This window comes from Phyllopteryx taeniolatus, chromosome 3 (genome assembly GCF_024500385.1).
Source record: "Phyllopteryx taeniolatus isolate TA_2022b chromosome 3, UOR_Ptae_1.2, whole genome shotgun sequence".
Classification (NCBI taxonomy): Eukaryota; Metazoa; Chordata; class Actinopteri; order Syngnathiformes; family Syngnathidae; genus Phyllopteryx; species Phyllopteryx taeniolatus.
In genome coordinates, this window is record NC_084504.1 from 12,945,429 (window position 1) to 12,959,495 (window position 14,067).

General features: G+C 41.2%; 1 protein-coding gene across 7 annotated transcripts in view; it reads left to right on the top strand.

Moving 5' to 3' along the window:
- The window catches only part of LOC133474868 (membrane-associated phosphatidylinositol transfer protein 2-like), a 66,615-nt gene that overhangs the window by 26,481 nt on the left and 26,067 nt on the right, over positions 1 to 14,067 (top strand). For all 7 annotated transcript variants that reach the window (XM_061766980.1, XM_061766973.1, XM_061766976.1 and 4 more), the window contains exons 3-7: positions 2,782 to 2,996; positions 6,975 to 7,096; positions 8,121 to 8,354; positions 8,970 to 9,296; positions 12,219 to 12,314. In XM_061766980.1, coding sequence (XP_061622964.1) covers positions 2,782 to 2,996; positions 6,975 to 7,096; positions 8,121 to 8,354; positions 8,970 to 9,296; positions 12,219 to 12,314 — 994 coding nt within the window. The remainder of the gene's footprint in view (positions 1 to 2,781; positions 2,997 to 6,974; positions 7,097 to 8,120; positions 8,355 to 8,969; positions 9,297 to 12,218; positions 12,315 to 14,067) is intronic.

Sequence of the window (14,067 nt, forward strand, 5' to 3'; positions counted from 1 at the left end):
TTTGATTCTTGTTGGTCATTACTGTATGTTTTTATAAAGTATAATTTTATAGAGCGGTATTTTTTTTATTCAAAAACTATTTTTGGTAGGCTGGCTCGGATTACAGTTATCACCCGCTATATATATTTTTTTGTCGTTACTCTTTTTTTTATATATATACACAGAAAGTCTATTTGTACAATATTTTTGTGTTATCTATAGCTTTTGCTCTCAATATATTATGAGTTTACATGTTTGTATTGTTTTAAAAGTGTGTTTAAAGATCTTAAAACATTTTAAGTGCCGTAAAGGCGGCACGGTGGCCGACTGGTTAGAGCGTCAGCCTCACAGTTCTGAGGTGCGGGGTTCAATCCCCGTCCCCGCCTGTGTGGAGTTTGCATGTTCTCCCCGTGCCTGCGTGGGTTTTCTCCGGGCACTCCGGTTTCCTCCCACATCCCAAAAACATGCATTAATTGGAGACTCTAAATTGCCCGTAGGCATGACTGTGAGTGCGAATGGTTGTTTGTTTCTATGTGTCCTGCGATTGGCTGGCAACCAGTTCAGGGTGTACCCCGCCCCTTGCCCGATGACAGCTGGGATAGGCTCCAGCACGCCCGCGACCCTAGTGAGGAGAAGCGGCTCAGAAAATGGATGGATGGAAGTGCCGTAAATGCTATAAAACATGCCCAGGGTACATTTAAATAGGGAATTTCTATATCACTGATTTCACATATTGTCTGGAATGTAATCCCAGTGATAGAGGGGACATTACTGTAATCTCGTTTCCATTCATTTCAATAGGGAATGACGATTTGAAGCAGACTATACTGCCAAAGGTATTCACTCACCTGCCTTGACTCACATATGATTTTTTAAGTGGATATTGGTCCCTTTGCAGCTATAACAGCTTCAACTTTTGTGGGAAGGCTTTCAACAAAGTTTAGGAGGGAGTTCATGGGAATTTTTTCCCATTCTTCCAGGAGCATATTTGTTAGGTCACACACTAATGTCCACTCGAAATCAACCCAAAGGTGTTCTATCGGGTTGAGGGCAGGACTTTGCGCAGGCCAGTTAAGTTTATCGATACCAAATTCTCTCATCCATGTCTGTATGGACCTTGTTTTGTGCACTGGTGCACAGACACATTGGAACAGGAGGGGGGCATCCCCAAACTGTTTGACTGTCCAAAATATCTTGCTATGCTGAAGCATTCGGAGTTCCTTTCACTGGAGCTCATTAATAATTTGGACATTTACAACTTTGTGGGAACAATTTGAAGATGGCCCCTTCCTGTTCCATCATGACAGTGCATCAGTGCACAAATCAAGATTCATAAAGACATGGATGAGAGAGCTTGATGTATGAGAGAGCTTGATGTGGATGAACTTGACTGGCCTGCACAATCGTGACTTCAACCCGATACAGCACTTTTGGATGAATGAGAGCGGAGACTGAGAACCAGGCCTTCTCGTCCAACATCAGTGTGTAACCTCACAAATGCGCTTGTGGAAAAGTTGTCATAGGTTCCCATAAACACACTCCTAAACCTTGCGGAAACCCTTTTCAGAAGAGTTTAAGATGTTATAATTGCAGTGAGTGGACCTATGTCATATTAAACCCTATGGATTAAGAATGGGATGTCACTTAATTTCGTATCTGAGCCAAGGCAGGTGAACGAAAGCTTTTGGCAATGTAGTCTACGAGTGTTTTAGTCACACGCGTAGTTATGGTACTAATTCAACTTGTATCTCAAGGCACCACTGTCTTAGCAGGGCGACCCTGTCTTTGAGGAGCAATGTTATCAAACATTTTCATATATTGCACTGCATGTAGCGCAGCAGCAAGGAGGGAGTTAATTGCCAGACTTGATTCCTGCAGTCAATAGAGGGAGGGGCGAGCAGAGGAGAGGCCATGCGATGAATCAGCCCAGTCGGCAGGAGGAGGAGAACGTTGAGCGGCCAGCGTAGCAGACCTCGTTACCGATGACAGGTCATTCATTAGCCACAGGCGCCGCGCTCTGCAGCAACGCAGAGAGAACGCGCACCACCCAGACGCAAAACGTACAGACATCCAATATAGAAACAACTCTCAGGAAATATATAAGGCTATTTTCAGGGCAACAAAACCATATTTGGTAACACGAATAGGAACTCAAAATGTGCTGCATGTTGTAAAAGAGTTCCCTGCACACTATTAAAAATGACCTTTTTTTATTTGGAGACAACATCTTCAAGGAAGACCCCCTCTTGGGACTTGAAACCATATTTGGTGACAGAACCAAGACCTAAAAATGTACATTTCGCCAAAATTGGCAAGTTTTATTTTGTTTAAATTGAAGTCGTACAGGCGGAACGGAGGTTAGCACATCTGTCTCACAGTTCTGAGGACCCGGGTTCAAATCCGGCCTCACCTGTGTGGAGTTTGCATGTTCTCCCCGTGGCTGCATGAGTTTTCACCGGGTACTCTAGTTTCCTCCCACATCCCAAAAACACGCATGGTTGGTAAAGTGAAGAGTTCAAATTGCCCATAGGTGTGAATGTCAGTGCAAATGGTTGTTTGTTTATGTGTGACCTGTGACTGGCTGGCAACCAGTTCAGGATGTACCCCCGCCTCTGGCCCATAGTCAGCTGGAATAGGCTCCAGCTCGCCCGCGACCCTAGTGACGATAAGCACTACGGACAATGAATGAATGAAGTCGTGCACACTGATTAAACATAACTTCCTTGCTGGAGGTAATTTCCCTCATATGGCTAACTCATAAAGTTTTGTTTAATCTATATATGTTGTTTCTTCTTGTGGCAGAAAAAGAGCCGGGAGGAGAGCTGCGGCGAGGGCAGCGGCGTGGAGATCCTAAAAAACAAACCGTACACGGACGGACCAGGGGGGACAGGCCAGTACACCCACAAGGTTTACCACATCGGCATGCACATTCCCAGCTGGTTCCGCTCCATCCTGCCCAAAGCCGCGCTCAGGGTAGAAGAGGAGTCCTGGAACGCCTACCCATACACGCGCACACGGTGAGATTAAAACAAAAACGAGAAGCATCGTTAGGGGGTATGCGGGGAGTCATAACGTCTTGAAAAGTCCAAATTGTCACTAATTGTATTAGTTTCACAAATTATTCATTTACAAAGGATAATTAGAGCCACACTGAAAATATGAAAATAGTTGTATATTTTCAAGAAAAAGGTTATAAATTCCCCCTCCCCCAAAAAGATTAATCTTGTGAGTATTGATGTATATTGTTTTAAAGAAAAAAAACTCATAATCTTACTAGTCTAGTCTATTTTTAAAATTTATAGTCTATTTTACAGATGAAATGTAAAAAAAAATAAATATATATATATATATATATATATATATATATACACACAAACACACACACACAGTGGGTACGGAAAGTATTCAGACCCCCTTAAATTTTCACTTTTTTATATTGCAGCCGTTTTCTAAAATCATTTAAGTTCATTTGTTTCCACATTAATGTACACACAGCACCCCATATTGACAGAAAAAAACGGAATTTTTTAAATTTTTGCAGATTTATTAAAAAAGAAAAACTGAAATATCACACAGCCATAAGTATTCAGACCCTTTGCTCAGTATTTAGTAGAAGCACCCTTTTCTAGCTAATACAGCCATGAGTCTTTTTGGGATGATTCACCTGGATTTGGGGATCATCTGCCATTCCTCCTTGCAGCTCCTCTCCAGTTCTGTCAGGTTGGATGGTAAACGTTGGTGGGCAGCCATTTTCAGGACCCTCCAGAGGTGCTCAATTGGGTTTAAGTGAGGGTCCTGGCTGAGCCATTCAAAAACAGTCAAGGAGTTGTTCTGAAGCCACTCGTTCAGTATTTTTGCTGTGTGCTTAGGGTCATTGTCTTTTTTGAAGGTGAACCTTCGGCCCAGTCTGAGGTTCTAAGCACTCTGGAGAAGGTTTTCGTCCAGGATATCCCTGTACTTGGCCGCATTCATCTTTTCTTCGATTGCAACCAGTCGTCCTGTCCTGCAGCTGAAAAACACCCCCACAGCATGATGCTGCCACCACCATGCTTCACTGTTGGGACTGTATTGGACAGGTGATGAGCAGTGCCTGGGTTTCTCCACACATACCGCTTAGAATTAAGGCCATAAAGTTCTATCTTCGTCTCATCAGACCAGAGAATCTTATTTCTCACCATCTTGGAGTCCTTCAGGTGTTTTAAGCTAACTCCATGCGGGCTCTCATGTGTCTTGCACTGAGGAGAGACTTCCATCGTGCCACTCTGCCGACTGCATCTCTGGAGCTCAGCCACAGTGATCTTTAGGTTCTTCTTTACCTCTCTCACCAAGGCTCTTCTCCCCCAGTTGCTCAGTTTGGCCAGACGGCCAGCTCTAGGAAGGGTTCTGATTGTCCCAAATGTCTTCCATTTGAGGATTATGGAGGCCACTGTGCTCTTAGGAACCTTAAGTGCAGCAGAAGTTTTTTTGTATGGAGCAGATGCTACTCTGGCATGAGTGGCCAGTATATGCAAATAGTGCAGCATGGCGAGACAACTACAGTGAGTGGACGAGTAATACATAATTGGCCCCACAGAAAATGTGACAACGAACTCAAGTCAAAAAATTGCCAGCTTGTTGTAATGGAATTATAGGTTAGCTGTTTAAGAAATTGATTGCAAGAGGGAAGAAGCTGTTGGAATGTCTACTAGTTCTAGTTTGCATTGATCGGTAGCGCCTACCTGAGGGAAGGAGCTGGAAGAGCTGGTGACCGGGGTGCGGAGGGTCCGAGAGGATTTTGCACGCCCTTGTCTTAGTTCTGGCAGCGTGCAAGTCCTCAATGGTGGGTAGCGGGGTACCGACAATCCTTTCAGCAGTTTTGATTGTCCGTTGCAGTCGGAGTTTGTCCTTTTTTGTAGCAGCACCAAACCAGACTGTGATGGAAGAACACAGGACTGATTCGACTACCGCTGTGTAGAACTGTCTCAGCAGCTCCGGTGGCAGGCCGTGCTTTCTCAGAAGCCGCAGGAAGTACGTCCTCTGCTGGGCCTTTTTGAGGACGGAGTTGATGTTGGTCGCCCACTTCAGGTCCTGAGAGATTGTAATTCCCAGGAACTTGAAGGTCTCGACGGTTGACACAAGGCAGCTGGACAACGTGAGGGGCAGCTGTGGCGAAGGATGCCTCCTGAAGTCCACGATCATCTCTACAGTCTTGAGCGTGTCTTATATAGACAGGTGGCATCCTGTCTATATATATTATATAGACTGTCTTATATAGACAGGTGTGTGGCTTTCCTAATCAAGTCCAGTCAGTATCATCAAACACAGCTGGATTCCAATGAAGATGTAGAAGCATCTCAAGGATGATCGGAAGAAATTGACAGCACCCGAGTTAAATAAAGGAGTGTCACAGCAAAGGGTCTGAATACCTTTTTAATAAATCAGCAACAATTTCAACAATTAAGTTTTTTTTTCTGTCAATATGGGGTGCTGTGTATACATTAATGAGGAAAAAAATGAACTTAAATGATTTTAACAAATGGCTGCAATATAACAAAGACTTAAAAATTTAAGGGGGTCTGAAAGCTTTCCGTACCCACTGTGTGTGTTTTTATATATATATATATATATATATATATATATATATTAAACAGAAATGTTTGACCTATTCAAGAAAATTTTTTCTATCCATCCATTTTCTACACCGCTTATCCTCACTAAGGTCGCTGGTATGCTGGAGCCTATCCCAGCTGACTCTAGGCGAGAGGTGGGGTACACCCTGAACTGGTTGCCAGCCAATCGCAGGGCACATATAAACAAACAACCATTCCCACTCACATTCACACCTACGGGCAATTTAGAGTCTTCAAATAACCTACCATGCATGTTTTTGGGATGTGGGAGGAAACTGGAGTACCTGGAGAAAACCCGCACAGACTCCGGGAAGAAGATGCAAACTCCACACAGGCGAGGCCGGATTTGAACCCAGGTCCTCAGAACTGTGAGGCGGATGTGCTAACTAGTCGTCCATGTAATCTTACTCGAAAAGAGTCATATATTTTAGCCATAAAATGTCAGATATTTGTTTTTTTTTTTGTATATTTTCAACAATAATGATGTATATTTTTGAGAACATTCTCATATTTTCATTTTATAAGAATAATGTATATTTTCAAGAAAAAAAGTAAATCTTACATGGAAAAAAAAGCACTGTTTTAAGAGATAAGTCAGACGTTTTTTAAGAAAAAGAGTTGTATATTTTGAACAAAAATGTACATACTCAAGACGTTTTTGAAGAAAATTGTGAACCTAACAAGAATAAAGTCAGATATTTTCTGGAAAGAAGTAGTAATATTACAAGATAAAACAGATATTTTCGAGAAAAAACTAATAAGACTAGAAAAAAGTTATCTCATGTGAATAAATGAGTATATTCTAAAAGAAATGTCTGCCATCATTATCCATCCATCCATTCTCTGAGCCGCTTCTCCTCACTAGGGTCGCGGGCGTGCTGGAGCCTATCCCAGCTGTCATCGGGCAGGAGGCGGGGTACACCCTGAACTGGTTGCCAGCCAATCGCAGGGCACATCGAAACAAACAACCATTCGCACTCACAGTCATGCCTACAGGCAATTTAGAGTCTCCAATTAATGCATGTTTTTGGGATGTGGGAGGAAACCGGAGTGCCCGGAGAAAACCCACGCAGGCACGGGGAGAACATGCAAACTCCACACAGGCGGGGACGGGGATTGAACCCCGCACCTCAGAACTGTGAGGCTGACGCTCTAACCAGTCGGCCACCGTGCCGCCCCATCATTATCCCCCTTTAAAAAAACTATTGAAAAAGTAATCCCACAGTGATTGATAATCAATTTTGCAAATGTTTCTATTTCTCTATTTCTGTGTTTAAAAAGTTCGTTTAAATAAGTTTCAATGTTATTACAATTTGTGGGATGTGCATTTTAAGTAAGTTAACTTAAGTATAAAGTACCAGTGTGGTCCTTGTGTTTTCCCTTCAGATACACGTGTCCCTTCGTGGAGAAGTTCTCCATTGACATTGAGACGTACTACATGGACGACACGGGCAGCCAGCCCGACGTTTTCAACATGTCCGCCGCCGACAAGAGGCAGAGGACCGTCGGTAAGGCCGCAAAGCATTTAGCTGTCAAAAAACTGTTTTCATGCTGCATTTTCTACACTGATGGAGAGGGATGGGCGATATTGCCGTCAAATAAACGCTCTTCCTCTGTTCTCCAAATGAGGTGCAGCTGAGTCCCACTTGTGGCCATTGGCTGCTACTGCGATGCTGATGTATTTTGTTTATTTTTATTTTTTTCGTCCTCCTATTTGTGAAGAGCTGTACTTGTAGTCCAATTGATAATATAATTGCATTTGTTGTGATTTGGAGGGATATAAATAAAGTTAAATTGATAATTCAATTAAATGTAATTATACTATAACACACATTTCTTTGGGGGGGGGGGGTAGAGGGGGTATTTAAAAACTGATGTTTTTTAATTTCTTTTATTTTGGGGTATTTTAAAAATCGAATAGTTTTTACATTTAATTTGTATTATAGTTATTTTATGGAATTTTTAAAAATATGTTTTTACAATGTTTAGGGTATTTTTTAAAATTTTAAATATAATTTTTATTTAGAGCATTTTTTTAAAGTGTAGCATTTCTTTGTACTTTTAAAGTAAGACATTTATTGTACATATTAGATGTTAAATGTATTAGATTTTTTTGTTTTATTCTTTTGGTGTTGACAATGTTTTTTATTAAAGGTATTCATGAAAAGATTTTAACATTTTGATTTATTCTTCGAATATTTATAAATTTATTGAAGTTTTATTTTATTTTCGGATTTTTTAAAATATTGCATGTTTTTTTTCAAAAATGCGATTCAACATTTATGGTGTTATTTAAAAAAAATACATTTAAAACATTTTGCAAGGTATGTTTATTTTTAAATAAGGAAATTTAAAAAAGTCTTTAGGATATTATAAAAATATATTGAACGTTTCATGATGCTTTTGCCATTCAAATAGATATATTTTATTTGTATGTGATTTCAAATATTTAATTTTAGTTTGGGGATTATTAAAAAAAGAAATCTGTAGTTTTTAAATTTTTATTTGATTTTGTTTTGTTTTAAATGGCAGACCCCATCGACATAGTGACTGACCCCATTCCTCCCCACGAGTACAAGGCCGAGGAGGACCCAAGGTTGTACAAGTCGGCCAAGACCCAGAGGGGCCCCTTGCTGGACGACTGGATCGAAGAGTACAACGACAACCCGGGCAGGACGCCCATCATGTGCGCCTACAAGCTATGCAAGGTGGAGTTCCGCTACTGGGGCATGCAGTCCAAGATTGAGAGATTCATCCATGACGTTGGTGCGTACTTCTTTAAAATGATTATTATTACCTTCCCCACTTTTTGGGCATTCTCCTTCCACATTTCTCAACTGATTCAAACAATTGCAACCTTAAACTATTCAGTTCAGTCAGGACTTCTATGGAACTATTTACCATATTCTCCAAACTCCCAAATTTTCACAACAAAATTCGATTGGCTGGCAACCAGTTTAGGGTGTACCCCGCCTCCTGCCCGATGATAGCTGGGATAGGCTCCAGCACGCCCGCGACCCTAGTGAGGAGAAGCGGCTCAGAAAATGGATGGATGGATGGATATATATATATATATATATATTATACAATATACAGTAATTTGATTTTTATAAAATAGACATTAAAAAAAAGTGTTTTTTGGGGGGGATAAGGCTGGAACAAATGATGGCATTATAATGGCATTTCCATTTATTTCAATGTGGAAAGATAATATGAGTGTACGGGTACGAGCGTGGTCATGGAACAAATTAAACTCGTATCTCAAGGCACCACTAAATTTATCTCCTTCTTCCACATTTTTCTACTGATTCAAACAATTTCAACTTCAAGTGTCATTTTCGACACTCCAGTTACCAGTACTTTGTTTTTCTTTTCTCCTAGGACTAAGAAAAGTGATGGTACGCGCCCACCGGCAGGCCTGGTGCTGGCAAGACGAGTGGTACGGTCTGACCATGGAGGACATCCGGCAGCTGGAGCTGGAGACCCAGCTGACTCTAGCCAGGAAGATGGCACATTTCTGCCAGGTGGAGGAAGCGACCGAGGCCAATGGGGGCACACCGCCTCCTGTCAAAGAGCAGGAGGCCAAGGACGCGATGGAGGCCGAGGTGACGGTCGCCGGCACTGGGACGAACACGCTGCAGCCCCGCGGCATGCTCACCAAGCAGTGGTCCACCTCCTCAAGGTCCTCTCGCTCCTCAAAACGAGGAGGTGAGCGTCTCTTCTTCCGCCTGTGTTCAACTGTGACTCATCAGTGTATTGATTTTAGTAGAGCACGGATGGCAGGGTGTCTTCAGAGCCTTAAAAAGTCTTAAATTCGATTTTCCAAATTCCGTTACGCTAAGAATCCAGCATTCATGGAGGCTTAAAAAAAAAAGTGAAAGTGTATAAATTTCCTCTGCTAATATTTTTTGATTATTAATGTTTTATTTTTTTTAGGGGAGTTAAGTTCTATATACATTTAGTATTTCAAAATATTTAAATTTTAAAGATTTACTGAATTATTGATATCTTTAGGCTATTTTAAAAATGTACTGAATAATTTGTATATTTTAAAAATACTTTTAGTGTACGTATAATGTATATTTAAAAATGTTATTAATTTTCTTTGTGGTATATTAAATAAATATTGCATTATTTAGTTTAAATATAGATTTCAAAAATATATATTTCAGTGTATTTTAAATAACGTCTTAATTGTTAAAAATATTGTAATGGTATTTAGTAATATTTTCAAAATAAAATAATATTTTGGGTATTTTAAAAATTCATGAAATTTTAATCTAGTGTGTAGCAATAAATATTACATTGATACATATATTATTAGTATATAAAAAAAAAAGTGTAGTTCATTATTATATTTAGGCTATTTTTATTATTTTAGTTTTTTAGGTCATGTCAAATAAATATTGGATTTTAACATTTCCTTTTACGATATTTTAAATAATTACTGAATACTCTTGGGGGTATTTAATGATATGTGTAAATTAATGAATAAATTAAATGTTTCCTCTTTTAAAAAAATAATTTTTAATTTGTTCTGTATTACTTTTGATCAAACATTTATTTAGAATATGCCCTACAAAAATCTAAGAACTAAATGTCAAAAATGTTATATATATACACCGTAATATGATAATAAAATTTCTACCCCAAAAAAATCATGAATGCGAATTGTGAAACACAAATGGGCGGAGCTTCACTGTATTATGTAACTATAACGACCTGTTACACCTCGTTAGCTATTTTTAGCAACTACATCAGCAGCCTGTCCTGTCCACCGGTGTGCGGTGGGCTGCCTGCCACCTGTGGCTTGACTATAACCCCCCCCCACACACACACACACACACATTTGTGGTTCCTCGTGGGCCTATTATTAGAAGCAGCGTGACATCCCCGGCCAGCTCCAGCTGCAACCTCCCCACCACGATAGAGCAGAGCTGCCAATTTCCTCTTTTTTGACCAGTCAGCCGTCCATCTGCCGGGGAGCTGCGCACCGCGGGGACCATTGCATGTTTATATAACACCACGTGTGTAGGAGGGGAAGCCGCTGGTGCAATATTTCTTAGTGCTTGGTTGGGCGAGTGTGTTAAAAGAGCCTGGAAAAAAATCTACACGTCCCCTGTTACACAATGTTCCCGAGTTCTTTTTATGGGTTTTACAGTATACAGTACTACTATCATACAGTATAGTATATCATACAGTACTAGTATCATATTTTATTATTTTTTCAAATGATACAGTGCTTTTTTATACTAAAAATGTGTAACAAAATAATGGAGTTTTTTGTGGGGCTGAAACAGATGAATAGAATTTCAATTCATTTCAATAGGTAAAATGTATTTGCCATAGAGTGTCCTTACGTACCCTTTTCTGTTTGTGAATTCACCTATTCACCGATTTTTTTGTTTGTTTGTTTGTTGTTGGTTTTTTTAGGGGGGGACTCTCATGTTATTAGCTTTAAAAAAGCCCTGTCTAATATCAGAATCAGAATCATCTTTATTTGCACGTATGTCAAAAACACACAAGGAATTTGTCTCCAGTAGTTGGAGCAACTCTAGTACGACACTTTTAAGACGTAAAAACATAAAAACACACCACGGAGAGTCTCTGAGCAATGAAAGATTGCTGGTAATGTGGTAATGCTGATAGAATGATAATTGTGCAAATGATGCAGAGTCCTCTGGCAATTTAGAGCGGTTTGAAATGACTAATAGAGCGATAATCTGGAACAGTGACAATTGTGCGAATGGTGCAGATAGTTCTCAAGCACGAGTGGCCAGTCTTGGTCAACAACATTTATGCAAAAGTGCAGCGTGACGAGACTACTACATTGAGTGCACGAATAATGTATGATTGGCCTGACAGAGCTGTGAGAACAATCTCAAGACAAAATTGGCAGCATGTTACAATGGAATTGTAAGTTAACCGTTTAAGAAGTTAATGACAAGAGGGAAGAAGCTGTTGGAATGTCTTCTAGTTTTAGTTAGCATTGATCAATAGCGCCTACCTGAGGGAAGGAGCTGGAAGAGGTGGTGGAGGGTCCAAGAGGATTTTGCAGCCTCTTGTCTTAGCTCTGGCAGCGTGCAAGTCCTCAAGGGTGGGTAGGTGGTACTGACGATTTTTCCGGCAGTCCTGATTGTCCCTTGCAGTCGGAGTTTGTCCTTTTTTGTGGGAGCACCAAACCAGACTGTGATGGATGAACACAGGACTGATTCGATGACTGCTGTGTAGAGCTGCCCTAACAGCTCCTGTGGCAGGCCGTGCTTCCTCAGAGGCCGCAGGAAGTACATCCTCTGCTGGGCCTTTTTGAGGACGGAGTTGATGTTGGTCTCCCCCTTCAGGTCCTGAGAGACTGTAATTCCCACAAACTTGAAGGTCTCGACGGTATGAAAGTATAGCTTTGGTGCCATCGTGTAGCATTTTAGTACCAAGGGACTATGTTGAAGTGAGGGGAGGAGCTTCATTTAGTCAGGCCATAGCCGTTTAAACAGTAAAACACATAAACACAACGAGCACACTCACACAAGAGCTGCTGACGCCCACAGGTGACGCCCAGACACTCACACGCCGCCATCCCCTGCGATAAACAGGAGTTTGACTGAAACGGCCAATATTTGTGTCCCTCCGCAGTGAGCCCGTCCCGACACAGCATTTCCGAGTGGAGGATGCAGAGTATCGCACGGGACTCGGACGACAGCTCGGATGAAGAGTTCTTCGACGCCCACGGTAAGGCGCCAAGAGGAATGTTGACGCAATCTGAGCACATCCAATACAAGACAGGAACAGGCTTCTTTGATTGGAAAGTTATTAAGTGGTACTCCAGGCCTGTAGGGGGCTGTAATATGCATCACATTTCAACATGGGACCAAACTGACCATGCATTCCTTTATTCTTTCCTTCCTTTGTCCTTCTTTCTTTCCTTCCCCGCTTCTTTCCCTCGATTCCTTTCCTTCTTACACACGTTTCCTTCATTCCTGCCTTGCATCCATCCTTAATCTTTTCTTCCTCCCTTCTTTCTAGCCAACCTTCCTCTCACCCCTCTATACTCCCTTCACCTTTCCTTCCTTCCATCCTTCTTTCCATCCATCAAGCCTCCTTTTATCTTTCCTTATCCTTTCTGCCTCCCTTTTTTGATCCGACCTTGCAGGAAGGAATTGATCTTTTCTTCCACCCTCTCTCCTGTCTTTCCTTTCTCCTTGCATTCTTCCTCCTTGTCTTACCTTCCTTCCTATCATCATCTTTCTCCCTTTCTTTTCTTCTATCCTTTTTTCATCCTTCCTTCCTTCCTCCCTTCCTTAAAATAGGTGAATTAAAAAAGTGCACACCTACTTTTGTCTTGTGAACTGAGTAGTGGTCATGAAGACTGTTTCCACCGGTCTTGTATTGGATCTCATGGGAATGCGCACGTGTGTCTATACATAGGCGTGTTTTCATCCAAGCTCTTTTTCCAGGAAGCTAACTCTGCATGCATCTCTCTAACCACAGATCAGTTCTTAAGCTTCCCAGATACCCAGCATGCTTTGGGCTGCAGTTGAAATAACCCACAGGACTCGGGCCAGGTGGCTTGTCGGAACGTCAAAAGTTCATAAATCACACTCACGCCCATGATACACCCCAGGAATAAATGCTTCCTTCTTGTTTGTGTGGCGTTGTTTTAATAACATCCAGTCATGAGGATGAAACAAGAATTTCATAAACATCACAAGCGTATGTTTAATGAATATTAGAGGTATGACGCTACCACAGAAATCAAGGTTGCGTACGTGCCTGAAGGTGACGCTTCAGTTCACATTGGTTACAGGAAGAGAACAGATTCATCCATCCATCTCATGGAGAGAAATTGGTATACTCTAGACTGGTCACCAGCCAGTTGCAGGACCAATAGACAAGCAACCATTCAAACTCACAAACACCTATGGACAATTTAGAGTCTTTAGTTCACCAAAGCTGATTTTGACCTGCACTGGTCGTGAGCCAATGGCAGGGAAGAAGCATACACACTCGCAATCACACTTATGGATTAATTGGTCTTCCATTAAACGTCCCCTTTCATCATTTTTTGTTGTTGTTGTTGTAATCTTTGATGTCCATTTTGTCATATTTGCAAGATAATTTGGGTTATAAATGCCTAGAAAGTCCTTTTTCAAGCTATTCTATTTGGAGTTGAGACGGCTGGATTTCTACTTAATATGTGACATGTAAATAAGCTTTGGCTCTATTGGATCCTTCATCTTCTCAATGTGAATATGGAAAACAGCTTCACTCTGATTGGCCATTGGCGAATGGCACTATCCCGGCGTGTCACGTGGGGAAAGTCAAAGAGAGGAGGATATTTTGAAAGTGGGTCCCATTCAGACACTATAACGCAAGTAGCTTGTGGCATTTATCTGCTGCACACGTTTTGGCGACAGTGACGGCAGTTATATTTGACATTAAAAATATAGTAAAACACAGGTATGCTTTTATAAACCGTATTCGT